Source organism: Nesoenas mayeri (genome assembly GCF_963082525.1).
Source record: "Nesoenas mayeri genome assembly, chromosome: 2".
Taxonomy (NCBI): Eukaryota; Metazoa; Chordata; class Aves; order Columbiformes; family Columbidae; genus Nesoenas; species Nesoenas mayeri.
Genome location: NC_137543.1, coordinates 22,410,678 through 22,437,248, shown reverse-complemented (window position 1 = coordinate 22,437,248; position 26,571 = coordinate 22,410,678). Strand labels below are relative to the sequence as shown.

General features: G+C 36.9%; 1 protein-coding gene across 18 annotated transcripts in view; it reads left to right on the top strand.

Moving 5' to 3' along the window:
- The window catches only part of RIMS2 (regulating synaptic membrane exocytosis 2), a gene marked incomplete at its 5' end in the record, with an annotated part of 469,329 nt that overhangs the window by 60,211 nt on the left and 382,547 nt on the right, over positions 1-26,571 (top strand). For 7 of the 18 annotated variants that reach the window (XM_080338817.1, XM_080338801.1, XM_080338790.1 and 4 more), the window contains 2 exons: positions 1,623-1,655; positions 2,051-2,137. The exons of the other annotated variants lie outside the window; for them this stretch is intronic. In XM_080338817.1, the coding sequence (XP_080194943.1) occupies positions 1,623-1,655; positions 2,051-2,137 (120 nt within the window). The remainder of the gene's footprint in view (positions 1-1,622; positions 1,656-2,050; positions 2,138-26,571) is intronic. 18 annotated transcript variants of the gene reach the window in all.

The following is a 26,571-nucleotide window of genomic DNA, read 5'->3' as shown; positions in this document are numbered from 1 at the left end:
AGTGTCCACTAAATATGTTTGGGAGTCATGTATAGAGAGGAATATAAGGAGCCATGGATCAGCTGGATATTCAGTTTTCTTTGTCCAAGGCAGTGGTATTTACACTGTCGAGGTCTAGAAATGCGACCGAGGAGTTCTGAGCCGTTGTTTGGGGCTGTTTCCTTCCCACAGTTGACCATATAGAGCTTTTAGGCTCTTAATGGTGGGGGATCTGAATTAAATGTCCTAAGCTGCCTAGTGAAGAAAGTATGGATATACTTTGATTCCCTAACCCTCCCTTTGGATTTCTTGTGTCAAAAAACTAGTATGGAATCCCTTGGTTAAAGATAATATTATAATTAAGATATGTGGTAGAGTGGAATTGCAACTGTATGAGAAAATTTTATTTTCATATTTCTTAATTTTGAAGGGTTTTTTGGTTTGTTTTTTTTTGCTTTTTGGTACTGGAACATGTCTTTGTACTGTACTGAAGCCATATGAAGTACTGAAGAGGCAAAACCATGCTAGAAGACATTTTACTGTGTGTTGCACGTTCTGTTTTCCCTTTCTGTAGTCAGTTTTAGAAAGTTTTTAGTGTGGCTTAGTGTCTAGTTCTTTTGGACCCTATTTGTAGAGGTATTCACTGTGATATGATATGGAGGAAGAGACATATAGTTAATTTGCTGGGTTTTAATCTTCTATCCAGTGTTAAGCATCTGCTTAAATTGGAAGCCTGCACTCCCTGATTAGTCAGTTAAGGGAATATTCTCCATGGAGACATTCAGAACATCTATTTAGGAACTTTTTTTTTTTTTTAAACATATAGGTAAGCTAGATGCTAACTTGATATTTAAGACACATATCTGCAATTTGAGGATATAAATATTCTTATGGGTATATGTCTCCATTCTTGGGTTTGATGGAGAGGAATTGCATAGAACATTGGCTTGTTCACTCAAATTAAAGCTTGTAGTACAGAGAGTATTTCCCTAAAGACAATGAACAACTATTAATCAGTACTATACAAACCTACTGTATGTATTACGTAAGTATTTCTTGTAGCAAGTCCTAATACATTTTCCTCAGAGTAAAATTACTTAGCTTTCCTTCCTTAGTTTTTAGAGTTGTTGTATGCAGACCCTGACATCACTGTAGTTTAATAAATATAGTGCAGGTTTCCCTTCGATCCTTTAGTTCAGGATTTTGTATTTTAAATGGCTTGTTACATGTTATAAATTCACCTTGAATTATAATAGGCAATTTGACTGTAAAGAATAATAATAATAAAAAAAGATAATAGTTAACACAATCAAAGCACCTTCCTTTGCATTTATAGCTGAATGTATTGCTGGAAATGTTCTAACATGATATTCTGGCCGAAGAATTGGAACCCAGTTGTAAAACTTTACTGATTTCACTTTGTAACTAAAACTTTTAGATACTTGGCATTCCCCATTTTTAATCCTAAATGGAAATAAGCACAGAATACAACTAAATGAAAACTTAATATATGAAAAATATTAAATTACCTCCTTTTAACTCAAAGTCAGAACTTTCTCCTGCCCATGTGATACAAGTTATAGAAGTTCAGGGTAGTTTTTTTAAAACATGTTGCACTCAGTTGTGCAAACTTATTTTTTTAGGGTCAAAGAAGAGCAAAAACCACAGCTGACACAGTAAGTAAAATACCTTTAAAATGCAGTAGGCTTGACTTTTCTACCTTTGCCATGTTCTGCTTTCTGCACCTTTGATGGTATTGGCTTTCCCTAATACCTGAGAGGCTGCAGGTAGTTTGTCATCTGCTTCCTGACTGGCTTGTAAGAGCTGCCTGCAGCTTCTTACTTCATCCACACGTTAGCTGGATGTAGGTTCTTGCTGCCTGCTTGTGAACTGGTGAACTGTAAAACTTTATTTCCCTTACATCCTTAGTGGCTGACTTAGTATTGCAGCTAGCATTCCCATTGGCTCTAGCTTGTCCGCCTGTATATTTCTATTGACGTTGGCTAAGAAAACATTTAAACTAGTGTGGTTTTATTGGTTATTCAGTCACATTATTTGCTTATTTAAACAGGTGGTTTCCCTTTAGTGGGATCACTGAGCTGGTAAATAACGTTCTTCAACCACAGCAAAAACAGCAAAATGAAAAGGAGCCCCCGACGTAAGTAAGCTGCTCTCTGTAGACTAAGTAATGTCTGTATAGCCTTAAAACATACTGGTAGAGTATGTTTAAAGTAATCGCTCATTTAGAACATCCTAATGAGGGCGTTTTACAAGGTGACACTTTGCTTTCCAATCCCTCATTTGCAAAGGGAAAACTGAAAATCAGGTGTTACTTTCCTTATGAGTAACTTAAGTGATTACATTAGAATCCAATCTGAGGAGTTACTACTGCTCCATTTGCCTTTTCCTGCAAATGCTCCACATGTGAAACTCCCAGTGATGTGATGTGTTTTCTGTGCATGAGGAGCTGGAATGGTAAGACATGTAGTGTTATATATAGCATGTCTATACACATGCATGGTATTTGTGATATTGGTCATGTATAGAATGCTATACAAATCTGCATAATATGTATGAAGAGCTTTTTAAGGACCAGGAAAATGTAATTTCATTTTTTTTTTTTCCATGCTTCTTAAATATCTGTGAAGTTTCAAAACTTTAGCGGATATAAGGTGAAATCTTGGTTCTCTCAAGGCTGAGGGAATTTTGACTTTGAATGGGCCAGTATTTCATCCATGGACCTTTCGTGATGTGAAGCCAGTATGAGTGCCATCTGAAAAATTTTACTTTTCTTGCTCTCTGAAAATGTTAAGATTTAACAGAAACTGGCAAAGCTAGGACATTCAGTATGAGAGTAGATCTTCAAGCATGGAGCTGACAATATGATTTTCATAATGAGAAATCTAAAAATATTTATGATTTCAAATGTTCAAATTATTAAAATGTGACTTCTGCCATAATTTAAGTTTTAAACAGTTAAGTTCCTGTCTTTTCATTCTTCTAAAGGGGAATGCCTTGTAAGTTCACATGATAAAATAAATGTTTGCTTTTGAACCCATGCATAACTCATTTGAAACATGTATATTATTTGTTAATTATTTTCCAGGCATAATCAATTTTAGTTGATTTTAAAATTTGTATATATAAGTGGGGTTTCATACTTGCAGGCCATGAAAGCTGTGAATTATTTTCTGAGAATACACAGTGAGAAATTTTAACAAAATTAAACAGAGAAATAGGCCATAAACCTGATATTCTGTAAAGCGATGTATTATTTTGAGCTCTGTTTCTGATATTCTCATAAAATTGCATACAATATTAATAGTGAAGTTTTTCTTTATTGGTTATTTTTAGATACTGGCAATATTACATTTGCTTCACAACATCCCAGTACATTCTTTGTATTCCCAGTTTCCTTAGTGCAAAGTTTGTTCTGCTTACCGGTGTTGTACATGTGAAGCATATGGCTTTGAAGAAACTGAAAATACTGTAGACCTAGTGTACACAGTTGAGTTATGGTTGCCAAAATGTATTTATAAATGGTTGCTGTTATTATGGAAAGATTTTTTTCAAACAATGATCTCTTTGGGAACTGACTTTGTTCAGTGTTTGTATTAAATAACTGAGAAATTAAGTTGTATACTAATTGAACTTACATATGACACAAGTCCGGGGGAAGTGTAACATCTAATAGCAGGATTATATTTCAAAATTATCCCCCCCCCCCCCCCCCCCCCCCAACAAACTATAGTTACGATGCCATTCAAAAGGATAAACGCAAGGTGGTGTAGTTATAGATAGATAGTTTATGTGGTTGACGTAGGTTAGAGAAAAATGATGTAGGTAGAAATTCTTTGGCGGAGAATTTGGGAACCATAGTAGTATGTAAGCTGAGCAGGAGCCAGTATTGTGAAAGAGAGAAATATTGTACTGGAATGTATAGACAGTAACCTGGAACTGCTTTGGAGAAGTTTTCACTCTTCCAAGCTTTGGTGAAGTCTTGCCTGGAATCACATGCCTGTTTTTGGACACTATCCTTCAATAGTGCTATGGAGCAATTGGAATTCATTGGAGAGTAATGAGAATGAATAATCAGATGTCTAAGAAACATGGCATGTATAAGAAGAGATCAAAATACATGAAGTTAGTTAGCCTTCTGAAGAGAGAGTCGCAGGGGATGGAGCCAGACAAATCTTTAATTATGCAGAAAGATGCCAAAAAATTGAAAGAAATAATCTTTTCTCCATGCCTCTGGTCGTGAAGCAGAAAGGAGTTAATCAGCTTGGTGCAGAAAACTTTTTAACAGAAGGAAAACTTAAAATACTTGCATAGTTTGCCTAGGGCTTGTGTGGAAATTGTGTCACTGAAAATCTTTAAGCAGGTTTGGCAAATATCTGTTAGAAGATACATTAGTCTAGCTCATCTTCTGCTGGTACAAGAAAATGGACTAAGTAACTTTTTCAGGTGTCTTCCAGCACTGTTTATTTGTGATAATTTCCTTAATTTATTAATGAACAGGACTTTTTTGGTTATTATAGCTTTCAGGGAGAAAATAAAACAGAAATACTTATGATGAGGTTCTTTATTTAAATTCTTTTCTGACTTCAGTGGCTTGCAGAACATGGTTGTACCTGAGAATACTGTGGCACATTGCAGACAGGGTGGAGCTCCATATGCCTGAAGAAATTTTTACCACTATCCATTACATATTGGTATGTTTTCCATTTGAAATCACTTCAGTCTCTGAGTCTGTAATGGATTTCAAGATACATCTGGCTGTCCAAATTTGCTGATGAAAAAACTTATTTACAATTAACCTGGGGAGGACAAAACATGGTGGGAGAAGGCAAAAAAGGAATAATAGTGGTGGTTGAAAACATAAAATATCATGTTACAAATTTCAGTTTTGCTCTGGTGAAAGTATTTTTGAAGAAGAGTTGACCATGTGTCATTATAGGTAGAGGCAGGATTAATCTGACTCCCTTGGACACAAATTTTCTGCGACAGCATCACAGAATGGTTGAGTTTGGAAGAGACCTCTGGAGGTCATTTTATCCAAGCCTTGCTGCTCAAGCTGGGTCACCTAGAGCCAGTTGTCCAGGACCATGTCCAGATGGCTTTAGAATATCTCCAGGGATGGAGACTCTAGAACTTCTGGGCTAGAGATACACGTGACAGTGCTTGGTCACCCCTACAGCAAGAAGTGTTTCCTTATGTTCAGAGGGAACCTCCTGTGTTTCAGTGCGTACCCATTACCTCTGGTCCTATCACTGGGCACCAATCAAAAAAGCCTGGCTTCACCTTCTTTGCATCCTCCCTTCAGGTATTTGGACATATTGAAAAGATTCCTCCTTGAACTTTTTATTCTCTAGACTAAGCAGTCCCAGCTGTATCAGCCTGTCCTCATACGAGAGTTTCTCCAGTCCCTTAGTTATCTCTGTAGCATTTTGCTGGACTCTCTCCAGTAGGTCCATGTCTCTCTTGAACTGGGAAACTACAGGTATGACCTCACCAGCGCTGAACAAAGGGAAGGATCATCTCCCTCAGCCTGCTGGCAATACTTTGTCTAACACGGCCCATTAACTTTCTTTGCCACAGGGCTTGCTGGCTCACGTTCAACCTGGTGTCCACCAGGAATCCCAGGTCCTTTTCTGCCAAGCTGCTTTCCAGATGGAAAGCGCCCAGCATGTACTGGTGCATGGGGTCATCCCTCCCCAGGTACAGGACTGTGCACTTCCCTTGTTGAACTTCATGAGGGTCCTGTCAGCCCATTTCTCCCACCTGTTGAGGTCCCTCTGGATGGCAGCACAACCTTCTGGTATATCAGCCACTCCTCCCAGTTTGGTGTCACCTGCAAACCTGCTGAGGGTGCACACTGCCCCATCATCCAGATCATTAATGAAGATGTTGAATGGGGCTGGACCTGGTACTGACCCCTGGGGGAACCACTAGTCACTGGCCTCCAACTAGCCCTGGTGCCACTGACCACCACCCTCTGGGCCCTGCCATTCAGGCAGTTTTAGATCCACTTCCCTGTCTGCTCACCCAGCCTGGACTTCATCAGCTTCTATGGGAGTATCTTATGGAACACAGTGTGGAAAGCCTTACGGGAGACAAGGCAGACTATTCACCACTCTCTCCTCATCCAGTTATTGTGTTGTAGCAGCTTATCCAGTTGGTCAAGCATGACTTCCCCTTGGTGAATGCCTACTCACTACTCCTGGTCACATTTTTGCCCTTCATGTGTCTGGGAATTGTTCCCAGGATTACTAGTTTTACCATCACTTTCTCAAGGATCGAGGTGCGGCTGACCAGCCTGTGTTCTCTTGATCCTCCTTCTTACCTTTCTTGGAGGTGGGAGTGACATTTGTTTTCCGCCAGTCATCATGCACCTCTCCAAATACCATGATCATTCAAGGATTATTGAGTGATCTTGTATATCTGGCGTTCCTTGATGAAGAATACTTTTATCTCCAGCTCCTGTGTACTTCATCCTGATTTTTTTCTGCAGTGTTCAAGATATTTCCATGTTGTCATCCTTACAGATCAGAAATACTCAGCTACCCTCTGAAACAACTGCTTTTGATGCTCAGCAATTAGCCTGTCGATTTTTATTTCTTTAGATTCATATAGTATATCTTTTGTAAGAAGTATATTCAGATAGTTCCTCCTTAGGATTTGGTGATGTTCTTTGTGCCTAAGGGTTTGACTTGGAGTTTATGTTTTAGTTTTGTATGAATCTTGGAACAGTATGTGATGGTATTAAGCAATCAAAATAAAGGAACTCCCAATATTGTGTATTGGCAGTGCCTGGCAATGGATATCTAATAAGAATGTATATAAGGAGGAGGGCATGCATACAGTAATTCTGGTACAGCCACTTGACTCCAGATATTTTAGTGGCTTGATTTCTGGTTAAAATACATTGGCATTTCTCAAATACTTGGCATAAATCAATGGATTATTATTTTTGTATTCTAAATATACAGTGTAAACAATATGTCTACTAACCACTAAGTAGCTTTGAATTTCTTCACATTATCTACCCCATGTGTGATAGCAAGCCCACATAAACAACTATTGAATAAAATTTACACTATATATAGTCAGCAGCTTTATTTACAGTATGTGTAGTTCATGTTCAGTGTGGTTTTTAATAGAATCTGTTGAAAATAACACACTCCACTTGAAGGAATATTTTTCTTAAAGAGAAAAATATGTCTCTGCAGCCAATACACTTGTGAAATGGTAGTCATGAAGAGTCTAGCACTCCCCTGTGTTTATTTTCTTAGGCACTAAGATGGAAAGAAAATGAAGAGTAAAAGAACTAAAAATAAAATTAGAATTTGCAGTATGAAGAAAACAGGAAGATTATAGCTTTTTCCAAGTAAAATATAAATTCACAGAATACCTTCTTAACTATACATCTGATTTCATCTCCATCATAAAGTAAATATGAGGTACTTAAAGAACTTCTGTTGTGTGATTCTGATGGCTGACTGATCATGACTCTTACTATTATGATACTGTTAAATTTATCATTTACAGCATACGATTATGCTTGCCTGGCTTGTAAAGATGCCCTGGACTTTTTCAGATCTTTTGCTCCTAATATTTAATACAATAAAGACTAATTTATGTTGGCTAGATTGTTCACAACGTTAGTGACACCAAGATAGTAGACATGAATATGGTGGAACCAAGTTTTATCAGAAGGCAAAGAGAAACATGTTGGCAGCAGGTAGATATAGTGATCATAAGAAACATATTTCTATATTTAACTTGGAATCCAACAGATCTATTTTAATCCTAAAATACATACAGATTTGTAATTCTACAGATGAACCCACAGAATGCAATAGTTCAAAGATAATAGTTTTCACATTTTTGCTAAATTAAGAAATCTTATTACTGAGGAATTAAAGAATACTCATGGAAAATGCACGGAATCTATTGTTTAAAAAATTTCTATTTGTGAAAGAAAATAGTTTTCTTTAAACAAAAATTTAGGTAGTATGGTGTTCTGAGGAATTCCTCGATGATCTGGGGTTAAAAACCAGACTTGCATGTAGGGAGAAAAGAACACAACCAAAAATACTTAGCTGGCAGTTAGCATTATGGGCAAGAAAAAGACAAAAAAGCCTTCCGAACTGAGATAATCCAAGTGTATATACTTTACTCAAATAAGAAAATGGATATAATAGTAATAAAGGAAAATAACTCCACTTATGTATAAAATAGGGCTGAAATGGGGCTGTAGCTGAACTATTTAGTGTACTGAAGTCTCTAGGTCTTTTGTGTTATGCAACATAAGAAGTAAAAAAAAAAAAATCAGTATGACTGAAGAACAGAATGTTTCCATATGTATATATGTATAGGTGTAAATGAACCCATCGCTATCTAGACAATATAGACTGAAACATGTTGAAAAATAATTAAAGCAGCTCATAAAAGCTTTGTGTGAGAGTATTTTCCCTCTGTTACAGTTTTTGAAATTTCTCAGTCTGTGGATGTCATGGGCTGTGGTGCTGCTAATATGCTGACAACATCCTGCTTTGAGCTGCGTTCCAAAAGAAATGGACAGTACCCCTAGAGGGATGACAGGTTGTCTGAATGAGATAAGCAAATAGATTTAGAAAATGCTGGTTTAAGCTTAACTTAAGCAAGACAGAAGTGATACTCTTACTGTAACAAGAGGAAAGCACGTTAAGCACGCAGCTGAATCAGTGACCTCAGTCTCCAGTGAAACCTGCCTTTATCCACCTACTTTGTCATTGACCGTAACCATAATGGATTTTTTTTTTTTTCAAATAAGAATTGTGCCTTTCCTTCTGTGAAGAACTGATGATAAAGGTCTTACAGCAAGTTTAATTTGTATGATGTTTATCAAACTGTCTGAGGAATGTCAAAACTTCTAGGGAGGAGCATATCACAGCTGCTGCACTCTACTGGCTATGCGTTATTCTTAATAATTTAAAGCCTTTCTCCTTAAGGTTACCGGGCAAGCTACATTTTGTGAGTAAAAGTAATGTGAACCTTATTTTGCTTGCAATATTACTGGTTCCAAGACGTCTGTTTTTCTCAGAAATTATTAAAAAAAATGGAACAATGTTTTTGACTTGCCAAATGAAATTTGAACCTTGTCTTCCCTAGAATTCATAACCATCTTAAACTGCAAATTATTATTTACATGTGTAACAAAATGTAGCTATTCAGTATAGTTTCTTCGCTGTCTCTAAGTGAGTATCTTCCTTCACGCTCCTATGTCTGGAAGCTGCGAATATCCATTACTTAGATTTTTGTTTCCCTCCTCTAACATGCTTCTAATTTACCATGCAATTTTCAGCCCATTACAGATACCTGCTTCTTTATTTCCTTTTTTTATATCTGTCAGAGAGTAAGCAGGTAAAGGAGCGGCTGTTTTTGCTGAGGCAATCTGACTAAACCTTGCTGGAAATATTGAAAAAACCTTGAATTTTTACAAAGGGCAAACTCACTTTCAGGGTAGAGCATATACAGAAATTAATTGTTGAAAATACAGATTTCACTGTAGAGATGTCTGGATTTTTATTTAGAAGTGACTGTTCAGTGCACCCATAGCTGCTTCTATGTGTAGACTATTTTTTCATGCACTGTGTCTCAATTCTTAACCATTCATGGTGTGTTTCTTTTGTATCAATGCAAATTTTGACCAAAATCCAAGGTTGCAGAAGTAACTTCTAATAACTGTTTTGTTTTTATTTTTTTTCTATACAATGAAATATTGTAGTAAGCGATATATTCTTAGATGTCTTTTAGACCTACTATTTTGTTAAAATAATCTCTTATTCAAGTCCATGGAGATGACTTGACAGAGACTAAGCAAAAGAAAAAGAGAATACCTTCTCATTTTTGTGTTTTGTTTGCAGGTTGATACAAACTATTATCAGCTTTTAGCTGCTTTTAGCTTTCTCTTCAAGTGGGGAGCATTTGTCATCTGATACTTGGGTAGATAATAAAGAATACAGGAAATGATATCATACTGATGAATAGTGGCCAGGTTCATGATTCTCATAGTGAACATAATGAATACTGAAGTCTGAATTTCCGGGGGCGTTATATTATCTAAGTCACTTGCTTTAAATAATTCTTTGCCCTCTAGTAAATTTTTCTTGCTGATTCAATATTCCCATTGGGAATATAGTCTCAGTACAAAAACTTTATCATGTGGGAATACAGTGAAAGTGCTTGAAACTGAAGGGAAGCTTGGGAACTCAGCAGCTCTACAGCATTCCTGCACAATCAGAATCCTAGCCTGAAAGCCAAACCTAATAGTCCAGCCAGACTGTGCCTGGTGCATGATCTGAAGGTGTAATGATGGGATTTGGTGTCATGGTTTAACCCCAGCTGGTGACTAAGCACCACATGGTTGCTCGCTCACTCCCCACTGGTGGGATGGGGAGATAATTGGAAGGGTTACTGTGTTCTGTTAACAACTTTTGATCCTGCTAGAATTTAAAGACCAGCTAGTAATGGTGATAGTACTTTCAAAACCAACTTAAATCAGACCAACATGTGGTGATCAATCTGGTAAGAAATATCCCAATTCCCCATAAGGGATTCTTTTTTCCCCACACAGAACACAACAAACCTCTTTAAATTTTGAGTGTATCAAAAAAGGGTCTTATGTCCTTGTAAATAAAAAATATAGCTATATAAGAGGAAGGATCTGAAACCAGAAAAGGATCATGAATTTGTTTGTTCTATTTTTCACTTTGAAAGCTGAAACAATTGTCTACTGTTTCCTTACATGCTGACCTTTGACAGGAAGAGTCAGTGTGCACAGGCTTCTGTGCTGTAGAGTAAACATACAAATAGGACCCTTGCAGTGTGTGGAGAACTGAGATCATGTATGCAATTGCCATCACTAATTGACACATTTCTGAGCTCTGGTTAGAAAAAACAAATTCATAGAGCATCTTCTTCAAAATTAAGATTTCCCTTTTTCTAGTTCAAAGATTTCTTTTGGCTTTCTGAACTTTTCCACCCTATTACAGTTTTTTTTCTCCATGGAAATCAGTTATTGTTGTCAGTATTTTCTCTGATGGGTATATATGAACATAGCATCATGAGGTTGAATGAAGATGATTCATCATGAGGGCAACGAAGATGATTAAGGGAGTGGAGCACGTCCCTTATGAAGAAAGCCTGAGGGAGCTGGGTCTCTGGGTCTCTTTAGTTTGGAGAAGAGGAGACTAAGGGGGGACCTTATTAATGTTTATAAATATATAAAGGGTGAGTGCCATGTCTTCTCGGTGGCAAACAATGATAGGACAAGGGGTAATGGGATCAAGCTGGAACACAAGAGGTTCCACTTAAATTTGAGAAAAAAACTTCTTCTCAGTGAGGATGACAGACACTGGAACAGGCTGCCCAGGGGGTTGTGGAGTCTCCTTCTCTGGAGACATTCAAAACCCGCCTGGACGTGTTCCTGTGGGACCTCATCTAGGCATTCCTGCTCCAGCAGGGGGATTGGACTAGATGATCTTTTGAGGTCCCTTCCAATCCCAAACATACTGTGATACTGTGAATTGTGTAAAACACTAATTACACAGGATTCATGTCTTTCAGTTACTCTAGGGGCTCTCACTTTTATCATCAGGGACACTGATGTTCATGAACTTTTGAAAGCAATTAATCCCCAGTGTTGGATTGTGGTTTTTTGTTTTTTGGTTTTTTTTTTTTTTCATTTTTTAAAATTTCTTCAGCCCCCAATGTTTGCCTTAGTGAGATACTTAGCATTTTGTGATGTTCTAAACATTTTAAATGTCAGTTGATGCTAGTGGATTTGAAGAACAGATCAACATGTTATGATGTGGTCTGTATTATCTAGTTTTTAAATAGAATCATTCCAGTTGAAAGAGACCCTCAGGATCACAGAATCCAACCATAACCTAACCTAACTCTAGGACTAAAGCATGTCCCTAAGAACCTTGTCTAAACGCCTTTTAAACACCTCCAGGGATGGTGGCTATTTACTAGTTAGTGTTCTTTTTGGTCGAGGTTTCCAGGAGAAAATAAGAAGCTTAGTGGTCAGATGGATGTTAGAACTAGTTAGTGATTTCAGTGGAGCTCATATCGATACATATATATATATGCACGCACACACACACACACATATGTATATATATAGTGTCTTAAGTCTCTTCCCTAAAAAGATGCTTCTGTGAGTTATGTTGCTACCTTAGTAGCCCTGCAAATGTAAAGAGTATTTTCAGGAAGCCCTCACATAAGACAGGAGAGATAGGTGTTTATCTTCATCATTTGGAAACTATTTGTATGGCTCAGTTGACTTGGGCTCATTTTGGCATTACAGCTTCTGTTTTCACATGAAAACAGTTGACTTGAGCTCCCTATTGTGTTCAGCTCTTGTAAATAGGCTCACCTGGTATTGTAGGCTAAGAGCTACTTTCTTTTGGCATGGTTCTCTAGATCTTTTGCTTGAGGCTGTAAATTAAAACAGTCCTTCAGTACCTCTTCTGCATTTATTCTTCTTTCTCACCTTCTTTCAATTTCTTTCATTTGCTTAAATTTCACCTGGAAAAGCTCAGAATAGCTTTTAAAAATGTGGAATAAAAGCCCAGAATACTCAGTATCACACATGAATGACGGTAGGACTAATGTAGAGATGGTGACTTGTTTGGTTTTTGCAGAGCAGTAGCTTTCTCCCAGAGCAATCTCTGGGTTTTCTGGGTGAGAAAGCATGAACAAATGATACCCTTATTTCTTTTGTTGTACATATTACTGAGTGATTGGAAAGTTTCTGAAATTAACTAGGAGACATTTTTAATTATTAGATTGGATTGAACTGGGAAGCAAGCTGACCAAGAATTTGAAGTCAGAGATGTATAAAAGCTTATTTGGAAGTGGAAATAACATTTCCTGGAATAATCAGAGTGATTTTACTGAAGACATGTAACTATCTTTATCAAATACATCAGACTTTCAAAATCAGTAGTGATTGCTGTAATAAAAAGGTCTTTCAAAAGGGTAGTTTTAATGAATGGTAATTCAAGATATGAAAAATTCTATTTTTATTTTGCATGAAGGGTAGAGATTATTCTTAAGACAAACACTGGAAGCCCTTTCTATCATGTATGATTAACGTTAAGACATGAGAAGAGCATAATGAACAATGTTGAATAAGTACTGAGAGATTTTGTGATCATGGTTGAATCAATTATAATGTCATACCTGCATAATTGCCCTCAAAAAGTTGGATCAAATTCTTAAAGAAAAAAAAAAATCAGGTTCATGAATTGATAACCAATTTCAGAACCAAGAAGTAGTTTCTAAACCAGTAACCCTGGAGGTGCTGATGGACACCTTATAACTCCATCAAGTTCCTTTGGTACTGAAAGATGTTTGGCACTTCACAGAGGCTACCTGTGTGGCACATCTTAATGTTTGCTATTGAATGAAAGTACTGAGAGTAGTTTGTACCTCTTTGAATAACTCCTGCAAATGACCCAGTTGAAGGTAGTGCTGGATGCTACCATGAAGTATTGTGAACTTCCAGCTGCTAATGATCCTAGTGGAAATAGCGGTTGGTTTGCATGCTAAATTTCACATAGCAGTGAGTATTTCTGCTTACTTGCAGGTTGAAGCAGAACCAGACCTGTCAGTCATCAGTATCTGGGGAATTCCCATCCCCTGGAGTCAGGAAATATAATTAGGCTTGCTGGAAATACAATTAGGCTTCTCAGCTGCACCGTTTTTCAGAAGAAAGGTGAAATGTTGCTTATATGCTTTTAAACTCACAACTCCTTTCAATAACATTTCTCTTTAATTGATAACTATGGATCAGTGTTGTATTTGGAAGAGTTTACTCCCTCAATTATATGCTTTTATTTTTATGTATTTGCGGTGGTTGATTGTATTACAGGTTTCAGAGTGAATGAGGGTGTGTAAACTGTTCTTTTCACTGTTGTCTTGTTTTGTTCCTTCAATGAGGAATAGTGGGAGTATTTGGTCAATTCATTAGATAAAAATAAAATGAGGTATTCATGCCTTAAATGAAGAGGAGTGAAAGGGCAGCAAAGCTAGAGGAACTTCATGTCTGTTTATCCTCTATTATTTATTTATATCCAAAACATCTCAGGTATGTTCCAAAAGGAGCATTTTCCTCAAAACATTTGTATCATTAAACCCTCAGTCAGGTCTTTTATTTTACAGATGACTCGAGCTTTTAAATTTTTCAGTGTAATAATTCCCATTTGCTTTTACATGTGAGTGAACAGGTGGCTTTCTGTGATCATAGTAGAAGTGGTATTGTTTTTACAGAAGAAGGAAATTCACTTATCTCTTCCTAAAGATATTTTTCTGATTATGTTCTGTATAGAGAGAGAGCTGAAGTAAATTCATAGTGATGTGTCTCCTGGAGTATCTTGGACTCAGAACAAACATAGACAGATGGTGCTAGGGTGAGTTGATCAAGGGCCTGGGGTGAGGATGAGTACTACTGGGTACAAAGTCTCATCTATGAATAACATTAACAGACGGTGAAGATTGTCACAGAGGAAAAAAAAGCAGTCTCACAGAAACAAAAATCCAGTTTTTATTGTGGCCTATTGGGAATTTTGTTCTGTCACAAACATAATTCAATGTTTCCAAAATTTGAAAGCCTGTCAGTAGTTCCAGTTGTCTGTTCTGCATGTCACCGTTTTCTCATCCTTCAGGAAGCTTTTCCTGCACTCTTGTATTCCCTCCTTCCACCGCTGATTACTAAAGATAGTTTTATTGTAGGAAAAGGATATTCTTGGTTCAGTGCAAGGCTATTCAGTAGAACAGAACTTGAGGTCTTTCAGCAGGAACACAGTCAGACTTCTCATCTCAGGAGAACTTTGTCCATGGGTTCAGTCTGTGTCAGGAAACAGTTTTGGAACAGCTGTGGACTCCTGTTTTCCAGTTATGTACCTAAGAGCAAAACACGTGTTATTGTTTCCAGTGCAGTGTTTACCCACAGGATGAAAACCACCTACCTTTGTGTGACAAAAATCTGATTAACAGGTGACTTCTGAAACAGCAGAATGTTGTCTGTTTCAACATTAAATGTATATTTAAGTTAACAACCATATTCCAGCTGTGTTTCATCATATGTAGTGATGGCACTGCATTCTCCTCTTTGTGGTATCCCTATTGAATCTCATCACAAAATGTGATGCTATGTGTTCTGTTGAAAACTGTTCTGTAAAAGATTTACTATTGAATTTGTGACTCCATTGTTTATATCTCTTAGGTATTACTATATTAATTACCTATGTACACTAAGTAAATATTCTTTCTTTGATTAAACATGTAACATTGATGAGTAATGGTAATTCTAGGATTACAACTCTATCTCCTATGGTGATTTGTTCAAGTGTTGTTTGTTAATGTCCTAGCCAAAGCCTTTGCCTCTCTTTTGACCCTACCTTTACAGGCCAGGGAAGGATGAAAGAGAGATGTATATATAATCAGCTTCTTTTTTCGGTTGTTCATGTTCAAAGAAAGATCCTATTTCCAATGCTGGAAACTTACTGTTACAAAGATCCTACTGTAACAGATTAGTTACATTAGCAGGGGAAGAAAATTTATCAGTGTTGATAATTGTGCTTTCCTTGAAGTTGTAGTGTCTGTAATGTCTGGTCAATTCTGACTACAGAAGACTTATCTACAATAAGAGCGGCAATTGATTTTGGTCATCTGGATTTATTTTCTTTAGGTGGAAATGACCATGTTCTGCAGTAGAATTAATAATATGTATTTATTTTTCCAAATTGTGTTCTGCAATGCCTTTAATTTAGGATAGGAGATTTGTTGAAAGGCCATGGTAGTTGAAGATACCTCAGTGAACAGAGGCAAAGGAGTGCAACACTACAACGTAAACATTTCTCTTCTGCCAGAGTGTGCCGAATTTGATTTGCAGTGAACATCTGAGGTGGGCTCAACCCACTCAGAGGTTACGTCTGTAGATCTTACTTTTTAAATAAAAAGATTTCTCAGCAATTTAAATATCTCTGATCCCTGCTCAACAGTATGAAAAGAAAGAATGCATGAACATGATAACTATTATATATAAGGAAAAAAATCGGTTGATGAAGAGCAGAGCTAAGACTTGCAACTTAAGACTTTAAACAAACTTGAGCAGAATCTGTTTATATTCATTGTTTTACCAAACAGAAGTACTCCAGGACGTGGCTTTAAAAAACTGATTTTAAAATCTTGGCAGAGAGAAGTGTTCAAGTGTTATAGGAAAGCAGAATTTCAAAGAGTTGTTTCTAGGACAGTTCCTGGCTTAATGAGTGTCACAGCGTCCTTGCTCCCTCAGCTGGTTTATAGGGTCTGCTGCTACCACACACTTCCACTCTATGGGATTGTGAAGAGCAGAGCAGGATCAGCAGGCCAGCTGCTGGCCCACCATGGCTGTCTTACAACCCTCATTTATACCCAGTAGCTCTGAGCTTTTAATGGTTAATTAATAAGCTTTAATGAAGAGGTTATAGGATTTAAATGTAGGATTGAATTCTGATCTTTTCTCTGGTACTGATTTTTTGGGGTAGTTTTGCAAAGCTCCAATTATTTGGAAAACTCAAACATTATCTCTCAGAAGTAGTACTAAATTAACTACCATTTGTAGAGTTTTTGAGGCTCTTTTCAGTCATTATCCAATACTGTTTATCTAGATTGGAAAAATACTGTGGAACCTAAATTAACATTATATTTTACTTCTGAGAAGTAAAGTTTGAGTTTAGTGCACTTCTCGAATAAAAGGAAGATATGGATGCAAATATTTAGATATAATTAGCATGGGGAAACTTGTTACACACCTTGGTCATGCACTTAAGAAAAATTTCTCCTTTATGTGACAGCATCTCTTACTCTTTGTGAGCTCTTTCCTCATAAAAAATCATGATTGTGGTTTGTATTTGATTTTCCATTTCAAGGCCTATTCCTTTTGTTTGTTTCTAGCATGATGTTTGTTTTCATTAGCATGATGAAAATAATTTGTATTTTGGCCCTACTTCCTGTTAGTTTAAAAATATGAACAGTATGGAAAATAATAGTATTTTGAGAACTGGGAAACTGTTTCAAGAGGATCTCCCCTTATAGCGCTCTTAGCAGTATGGCTCCACTGAGGGTACTTTTGGTGTAAGAGCACTGATACAAACCAATGCAAGATACACCACAAGTAATTATTACTACCAGTTCTGGTTGTGATAATTCAGCATCAAGCATTTTGTTGTAGCTTGCTTAGGTATAGTTCAGGCAACCTTATGGTGAGCACAACTGAGACTTGGTTATGCCAGCTTTCCTAGCATTGCTCAAATTTGTTTCCTGTTTGTTAAAAAGGGAAATCATCAAGATAAGAACAATCCTGTCACAGAGGTAAAAAGATAGGGGCTACTTAATAATTGAAAATGCTCATGAATGTTGTAAACAATATGGAATGAACTCACTCTAATCATGATACTGTAATGTCAGGAGGTGTTACATTTCAGAGCCAAGACAGTCTGACCTATTATTTAACATGTATTTATTTTGACTGTGTGTGCAATTGTCTAATGAAAAAGTAATTTTGCCTTTCATAGTAAGGATAAAAAAGTTTAACACAGTAACTTAGTTATTTTGGGTGTTTCTAAAACTACAGGTGTGAAGTTAAAGCCTTCCTTTTGTAAGTCAACTGATCATGCAAATAAAGTAACCCGAGTGACTGTGAGAAATATTATCTCTGCTGGAGATGCTCTTTATAAATGTAATAATGCTGCAATGCGCTTAATTGCTAGCCAGTGAATTAGCCTCTTTTTAAGATATGTTAAAACTGATATTTATTTGAATTCCTACACAAACAGTATAAAAAAAAATAGAAATAGCCAACATGCAACTATATCTCTGATGTTTTTAGACTAATATAACATTTGTGTTACAAAACATTTCAATCAAGTGGGTGAATCAGGTAGAAACATGTAACAGTAGCTATAAAAATCAGCATGGTTTTTAAATATAAGAAGTAGAATGATAGGATACAGATACACTGTAAAAGGAAATCTTATGAGAGCCTCAGCCAAGTGTATTCATCAGTGATTAAGATTTTGGATGAGAACTTTTGCACAGGGGATCAACGTCTGTGTATGTCTGTGTCAAATATGCATAGAAAAAATCTAAATAGGAGTCTTAATTTTTGCATTAAGCCCATAACATAATAGGGGTGCTGCAATAACTGCAAAATAATCCTAATTCTTTTTCATAAAGTAGTTTTCTGTTGCAAAACAAATAATGAGAAATTATCTCCCTTCTCATTAGCATGGAACTCTGACTCATCTTTCTACCTTTTTACCTGGGGGTCTCTTGTGGCTCATTGCCCTGGAGGTCTAAGAAATTTGGGTTTCTCATTGGGGTTTTCTGATACCCAGACTACTGCAAGTGGAGACAGTTGAGAGGATCATGATTCTAAATGCATATGAATGTGCATTTGATGTGCTTATTTTACAGAAATATATGCTGCAGATTTTTCCTGTCTTTTTTGCCTTCTCTCATAGAAATTAAGGACAGATGCTGGTCATCAGCAATAGTAGACTGAATGCTGAAAAAAAGACTCATGCACAGTTTCTGAAAACTCCCTACCACTTGTCCAAACTACTTAGCAGCAGCAATATGTGATGATATTATGCTATCAATACAGCTGAAGATTCAAATAGTGTCACTATCGTAAGGTATCACTGATTGTATCCTTTCTAATATTCAGTAAAGTTTGAGCTCATGATACATATTTACCCTTAGATGTGACAGTTCCAAAAGTTATCTTCTGTCACTATGACCATTTTTCCAAACTTGAAATCAAATTGTCTTTCAGGCAATTGTTTTTTCTCACCAGAATTGGCAGAAATTGTTCAAGTGAATTTGAAGGTGTCTGGAAATGTAAGGCACACAGTAACTGCTTGCATCTTGTTTTGTAATAAGCTAGTAAAAACAAAGGTTGACCATAACAATCTGTAATATTTAATCTGCAATCTTGTAATTTCTTTTGCTTACTATAACTGTGGTGAAATAGAAATGAAATGACAGTATAGCCCATCTTTACAGACCCTATTCTTTTGCTCTGCCACATGCACTTCCTGGCAGCCTATTTTTACTGGAAGTTCAACTACTTGCTCCTGATCTTCATTGTCAGCTGAGGATTAGTACTTACAGTTTCAGCACTTTACCAAAGCAGCTCCTTTGGGACAGTGTGGATTGCAAACACAGGGACAAGGCCCATGGAACTGGAGATAAAATATCGTTAATTGAGAGAGCTGTGGAATGAACTTGGAGAGCTTCCTTGGAGACTGAGGCACTGGAAGATTCCCATTTTCAATTACAACTGGCATGGTTAATCTTACTTTGAATAAGACCTAAAATTACCTAGGAAGTGTCAGCCTTGTCACAAGGGTAAAGAGCAGAGGGAAAACTACCACTGTTTTGTATAACAATATGGATTTAATTTACCTGCTTCATGCTTTAACATTAAAAAAGAGTTCTACATTAAAAAAGGAGTTCTACTGATATTTCTAGTATTGGTGGAGAAAGTAGAGTAGTAGGTGTCAAAATTTATTTGAAGAATAATGGAGACTTTATGGATAAAGAATGAAAAGTTTAGCTAGGAATGCTTTTTAGAAACAAATGAGAAAAATATAATGGGAATCTAAATGGGAACCTATAGACTCATAATATCTTAAAGAAACTTCTTTTTTTTTTTTTTTTTTTTTTTTTTTTTTTTTTTTTTTTTTCCCCCTAGTACAAGAGCAGCTAATGAGAATGAGGGAAAAGCACCCTGGTATAGCACCAAAGTATTTGTATGAAAGTTGTGGAAACTTCCATTGTAACTTAAGATTTTAAATAGGATTCAGAAAAGAATGATTGGAACCTGCTCATGTACATTGAAATGAAACACAGAGGGTTATGAAGATATTCAAAGGTGGAAAGTAATTTCATCTGGAGTTAGGAAGGAACCTTCTTTACTTTATAGGCAGCTATTCTCACAACGGTCAGTTACAGAGAAATCAGGTAGCTTTGACTCCACCCTGGTGAGACCCCATCTGGAATATTGTGTCCAGTTCTGGGCTCCTCGGTTCAAGCAGGACAGGGAACTGCTGGAGAGAGTCCAGCGTAGGGCAACGAAGATGATTAAGGGAGTGGAGCATCTCCCTTATGAGGAAAGGTTGAGGGAGCTGGGTCTCTTTAGTTTGGAGGAGACTGAGGGGTGACCTTATTAGTGTTTATAAATATATAAAGGTTGAGTGCCATGAGGAAGGAGCCAGGCTCTTCTCATTGGCCAACAATGATAGGACAAGGGGTAATGGGATCAAGCTGGAACACAAGAGGTTCCACTTAAATTTGAGAAGAAACTTCTTCTCAGTGAGGATGACAGACACTGGAACAGGCTGCCCAGGGAGATTGTGGAGTCTCCTTCTCTGGAGGCATTCAAAACCCACCTGGACATGTTCCTGTGCGACCTCACCTAGGCGTTCCTGCTGCAGCAGGGGGATTGGACTTGATGATCTTTTGAGGTCCCTTCCAATCCCAAACATACTGTGATACTGTGAATTATTTGGCCATTGTTAAACTACTGGGGGAAGGTAGTATTCTCTTTGTTTCTAAATGCCCCTCCTATTCATTATAGCTAAAAAAGAGTATCGAAAAAAATCTAGATGAGTTGCATGCGTTACTATATTTTGCCTGTTAAACCTTAATTGGGATTTCATAGCTTTTTGTGTATTACAGGTCATAAAAATACAACAAAATATTCCGTTAAAGATTAATTTGAACAACCAAGAAGAAACAGTCACAAAGATACCACTTCTGAATTTAATCTTGAAATTAGTTTGAACTGCTGCAGAAAAGGTAGAAGCAAGTACATGTCTGTTCTGAGGAAACTTGGAAGTAACAAGTACAGCCAGGAGTTACCTACTTCTTTTTTCCTTTATATATATATATATATATACACTCTAGCTTTACCCTAATATCATCAAAACCACACAGAAACATGGTAACATTAATTAGCTCAATCTTTAAGTGGCCATACGCTCATCTTCTCCATGTTATCTTTTTTCTTGTAGCCTTGCACAGGACTGTTGTACTTAGCTATTGTTGGCTGCTATCTTGCCAGCAAAGAGCAGCTTCACTGCTGCTAATAAACCAAGTTAATAAACAAAGGCTGCAGTTTTATTCAATACTGAGCATTATAAACAGCAAAATTTAGACAGCTAAAGTAATCCTGCCAGTTCCAGTTAGACTCTAACTGACATGTAATTCGTTGATTCATTGAGTCATATTCTACTCATTTATTAAAACAGTATTTTTTTTCCATATCCTTTCTTGTCTTTTTTACTGAGTTTACGAATGTATTAAAATAAGATAGATTCAGTGGCATGACTTCATCTGTAGTTACAAACTTATTTAGTGTCATACCAGATCAATTAAGTAATTCATTATGACATCAGAAGAGTGTGATGAAAGGAATATTTGCTATTTTGTGAAGGAAGTAAAAAAACCTGAGAACGAAATGTGGTGAAGTATGAACTGGAAGCTTTTGCAGCAAGCCCTAGTAAATGGGGAAAGGAGACCCATCTTAGGCAAATGCTGTTAGGGCATAATAGGATGTCTTTACGATGATCTCTTCCATGACAAGGAGAGACCAAAACAGCATTTTGGATGCTGATTAGCTTTGCTGTAGTTGGCTTTTCCTACTTGAGTTACAAGTGAGCAGCAGCACTAGTATAAACTAAGGGCAAGATGATTAGCAAGTACACTCCTTTCTTTCTGTTTTCTTAGCTCTTTTTCTTCTGTTCAGCATTTCAGGCAGTCAGTGTAATTCACTTAAATTTAGAGGATACATATTGCAGAATCAAAGTATAGGTTTTTTACAATAGTTCTTTCCGCGAAATTATTGGAAAACATTATGTCCCATATGTGTGAACTGCAGTAACTTATTTTAACTGCATCTGTGTCTTTTTAACCTAGGATTCAGATTTTGGCCACTTTGTGTTTTTAATATGAATTCAGTAAGAGTATTGTATTGACTAAAAATACTTCCTTGATTTGAGAGACAGGCAGTATTTTTCTTAGTGTGAATGAAGTGATTTCTTTTGTAAGTCAGTCAGTCATTCACCATTTTTAGATCCTCCATGAAGTTCTTATTCTGTGACCAGTCTATTTTTCTAGGCTTTTTAAACATGTTATTGTACCTGAAGTTTCATCAGTCTTGATCTGTTCTTATTTCAAGTTAATGAATATCACAGATTAATTGAAGTACGTATTCCTTGATAAGTTAGAAAATGGGAAACATGAAAACCATGTTTTTGCCAGTTAGCCTCATCTGTAAAACAACTTAAACCATATGTAGGTGAAAAAGCTAAAAAAAATCAGAGATCTATTTCTTCTGACAATTTTGGGAGGATTTATTGTAGGTTTAAAAAAACCCCACTTACCGTGAAAACTTACATGATTTGACACTGCTGAGCATGGCTGTTATTGTCATTATATGGCTTATATTTAACCTCCTTGTTCTTAAAAATATACTTAAAAAGCTAGGAAAAATCTCTATAGCTATTGACTATGAAAAAACTAGTGTGAAGTTCATTTTCCCCTAGATTCTTCACTACAATGGATTAAAAAATTTCAGATTATTTATACAAAGTGCAACAACTCCTGTAGGAGGACTATGCATAATTTTGAGATAAGCTTGTGAGTTACTGTTCCTGCATAGAATGTGGGAGACTGAGATTCAAGGCAGGTAGAAATTAAAATCTAGGTCTCTTACATGTCAAGTAAACACCCAAACAAATTGGATTTTATGATCTCTTCTCTTTTTTGGACATTATGTTTGAGATCAAAAAGACAAGTCAGTGAAGGTTCGGCTATTAATAAAACTGGTACTTTCAGCAGGAAATCAAAGTAAATGTCTCAAATGAAAAGCCATTTAATTCGAAAATTCAGACTAGCTCTTCTCAATATCTTGGACTTCTGCCAGTTATTGTAAATTCCAGGGCATAGATTAAAAAGTAAGAGTTTAACCTACAGTTAAGACTTTAACCCTTTTCAATTTGTATTCTCTAAATATTTTTGGTGGGATTTTTTTAAACCAAAATTTAAGGTTAGGCATTTCACTTCTGTAGATGGCTCTGAAGTTAAACCTACTGAGAGTAGAAAATAGTTAATTATTGTTTATTCGAGGAAACCAGACAGTTAAAATAGTATGGCAGTTCTAATGAGGCAGTAGAGATTTCATTTTGCCAGCAAGAAAATTAAAGTGTTGTGGATTAAGTGAATATTTGTGGAGATCTCTGCTGACATCTAGTTTATGTCAATATTTCATCTTCAATGGTATGAAGCCTGAAAACTGAAATGTGAATAGCATCAAGACTGTAGTTGTGTTATTAGCCTGGGTATGGTAATCCATTAATTTTAAACAGGATTGGATGTAAGATTCTTTTTTCAAGGTGGAGTCTTTAATTGCTTTATTATATTTCTTTGCTAGATTTAAGGTAGAATTACGGTCTTCTGAAGAGGAATTTTATGTGGTGCCCTTTCTCATTTCAGTCAGCTACTAGAAAACTGTCATGTGGTGATTAAGAAAAGTTCTGTTTTGCATTGCTCACCATACTGCTTTTTCTTTTTTTTTTTTTTTAAAAATCTTTTTTGTAGCATCCACACATCAGTATGAAAGTATAAAATCAAGATTTTTCTGCCCTTTGCATTACATGAAGTTGAGAGTACATGTGAGGTCTTTGGTCAAACTTTGAGAAAGTTAACTATTTTCACAGTATTTTATGAAAAGAATGAAAAAGTTTGTTGTTTGTTTGTTTTCCCCTGTTGGTGAAAGTTAAGTCATTTCTTTGTGTTCAGCACTGCTGAGCCAAATAATTGTTGCTGAATACTTTCCCCTATGTTTCTGCTTGATTTTAGACTTCGTATATTCCATCTTCCACAAAGCCATTGTCAAGTAGATAATAACAGAAACAATGTTTGAAGGGGATCTGTGAACCAGCTTCCCACTCAAAGCATGCTTATTGCCAGCACTATATCAGGGCAGCCTGAGCTTTTGGAAACCTCCAGTGATGGTGACCTCACAGCCTCGCGGGAAAACCTGTTCCAGTGTTGCACTGCCCTCCTAGTGAAAAAACTTCTCCTAATATCCAACCTGAACCTCCCAATGTGCTATTACAGTGCCTTTTGCCCCTTCTTTTGGATATGTGACTACCAGGAAGAATTTGGCTATCCAATTTTTTTTCAGGTAATTTTTAGATTAGATAACTAGTTTCAGGCAAATGTTGGATCACTCCTTAGTCCATTAATCTTCAATGGATTGAACAAATATGGCTCCTTTATTCCCACCTTGCAGACTACATAGTCTAGACTCCTGACTAGTGGTTTTGGTCCAATTTGCTAACATCCCTCTTGACTTGCTGGACTCCAGTCTGGACACAATATTCCAGGTGCAGCCTTGCCAGCACCAACTGAGGGGGAAAAATAACTTCTCTCTATCTGCTGCTCATACCCTTGCTAATGTAGCACCATATGTAATTTGTCCAATTTGTAATGAGACCACACACACCAGTGGCTCAAAGCCTGTTTTTCACCCTATTTTCCACGGTAGCTTCTCAGTGGAGCTGATGTTCAGCCAATTGTTTCCTAACCTCTACTAACACATGGTCTTATATGTATAAGAATAGTATCCATTAAGAAGAGAAGTGGGTGTATTCAGTGATAGGTTAGCTAGCACTATTGTAAAAGTAGAAAGCATTAAGTCTTTAATAAGGTACAGGGAAGAACATTGTATGTTACCAGATAGTCATTGCCACCAGGCAGAACAGTCATTGAACTAACTGGAAGAGAACAAACCATTTTTCAAACCTGGATTCAAGGGAGACCCTATTGCTCTATATAGCTACCTGAAAGGAGGTTGTAGCAAGGTGGGCGCTCATCTCTTCTCCCAAGTAACAAGCAATAGGACAAGAGGAAATGGCCTCAGGCTGGACCAGCGGAGGTTTAGATTGGATATTAGGAAAAATTTCTTCATGAAAGGGGTTGTCAAACATTTGAACAGGCTGCCCAAGAAAGTGGTGGAGTCACCATCCCTGGAGGTATTTAAAAGATGTGTAGATGTGGCACTTAAGGATGTAGTTTAGTGTTGGACTTGGCAGTGTTAGGTTAACTGTTGGACTTGATGGTCTTAAAGGTCTTTTCCAACCTAAACAGTTCTATGATTCTGCGATCCCAGCCACATCCATGCTCTGTGCCTGGGAACAGGAAATGAGGGTCAGGCTACAATCAGTAGTGAAATTCCAAGAGAACTGTAGCCAGGAAATGAGAAGTGGCTGCTACACTTAGATCTGGCCTCAGCTTCCTGGATACTTGCTTAACTTTCCCACTTCTGATGGCAGACTTCAAGCAGCTTTGGAAATTTCAGAAACATTTAAGTGAACTTTTGGAAGGCAGGAATGGCTTTGGAACTTCTTCTCAGTACTAAGGACTATTTGTCGTTAAAGTGCCGCAAGTTTTGTGGGCATTGCTGGATGACAGGAGAAAATAAAAACTTTGTAATAATAAGAGACATCAGATTACTGAACTTGCTTTTCTTACTTGCCTTTGGCAGTAGGTCATGGGTCATGAAAGACCTTATGGATTGCTGCTTCTTTTTATTGATATTGAATTTCTTATTTCCAGAAAGGTGTGGGGAAACAAGAATAAGCAGAATTAATTTAACTGCATTCCAGAACAAAACAAGTATTCCAATAGAAACTATTTATTGACCTTGACAGAGCAACCCAAACTCTTAGAAACAGTTGCTTTTGACACGGAAAAGTCCTCTATGCAGCTCTCTTGGATATGAAGTTTTGCAGTTAAAAAAAATTGACTAGTCATACAAACCTCATGAACTTTGCCACTGTAACTTCCAGCAGATATGAGTGTGATTCAGGGAATTCATTCTCAAAAGAGATGAAAATAAGCAGAACTTAAATACCAGTTTTCCAGCCTGGCTTTTCATTATCATTTGCTATTTGGGTAAACTCATATCAACTTCTCCTTTTCCTCTAAAATTTATAGCAGTTATTAAAGTGGATACTTGTATTTTTGGAAACAATGAGGAAAAGGAGAGAGATTTTGCACCAGTACAGATAGATGGCATGTGCTATTGAGGTTATTGTCAAAATAGGGTTTATAGATATTGGTTGCTGAGTTTTCTACTTAAATGTTCTTTTATGCTATGGTCTGATGTAATTATCTGGGTTTACAACCAAAAAAACCCCCTATCATGCCTAAGGATGAGGTTTGTGTAATGGATAATAATTTTGGCCTAAAATGCAGCTCATCTGCAGAGCCTGTTTTTCAGTCTCACAGCGTGGATCTTGGCGACTTGCATCAACAGAGTAATTCACTGGAGTATATGACCTGGGTGCTGTAGTCTTGGGATACACGAGTTCAGCCCCAGGCTCTGAAGTTGGCCTTGGTACTGGTTCCTTTCAGTTCCCTGGTCGCTGAACTCCTGAGCTCTTTCAGATAGCAATGTTCTTATTAGAGACATGAGTACAGACA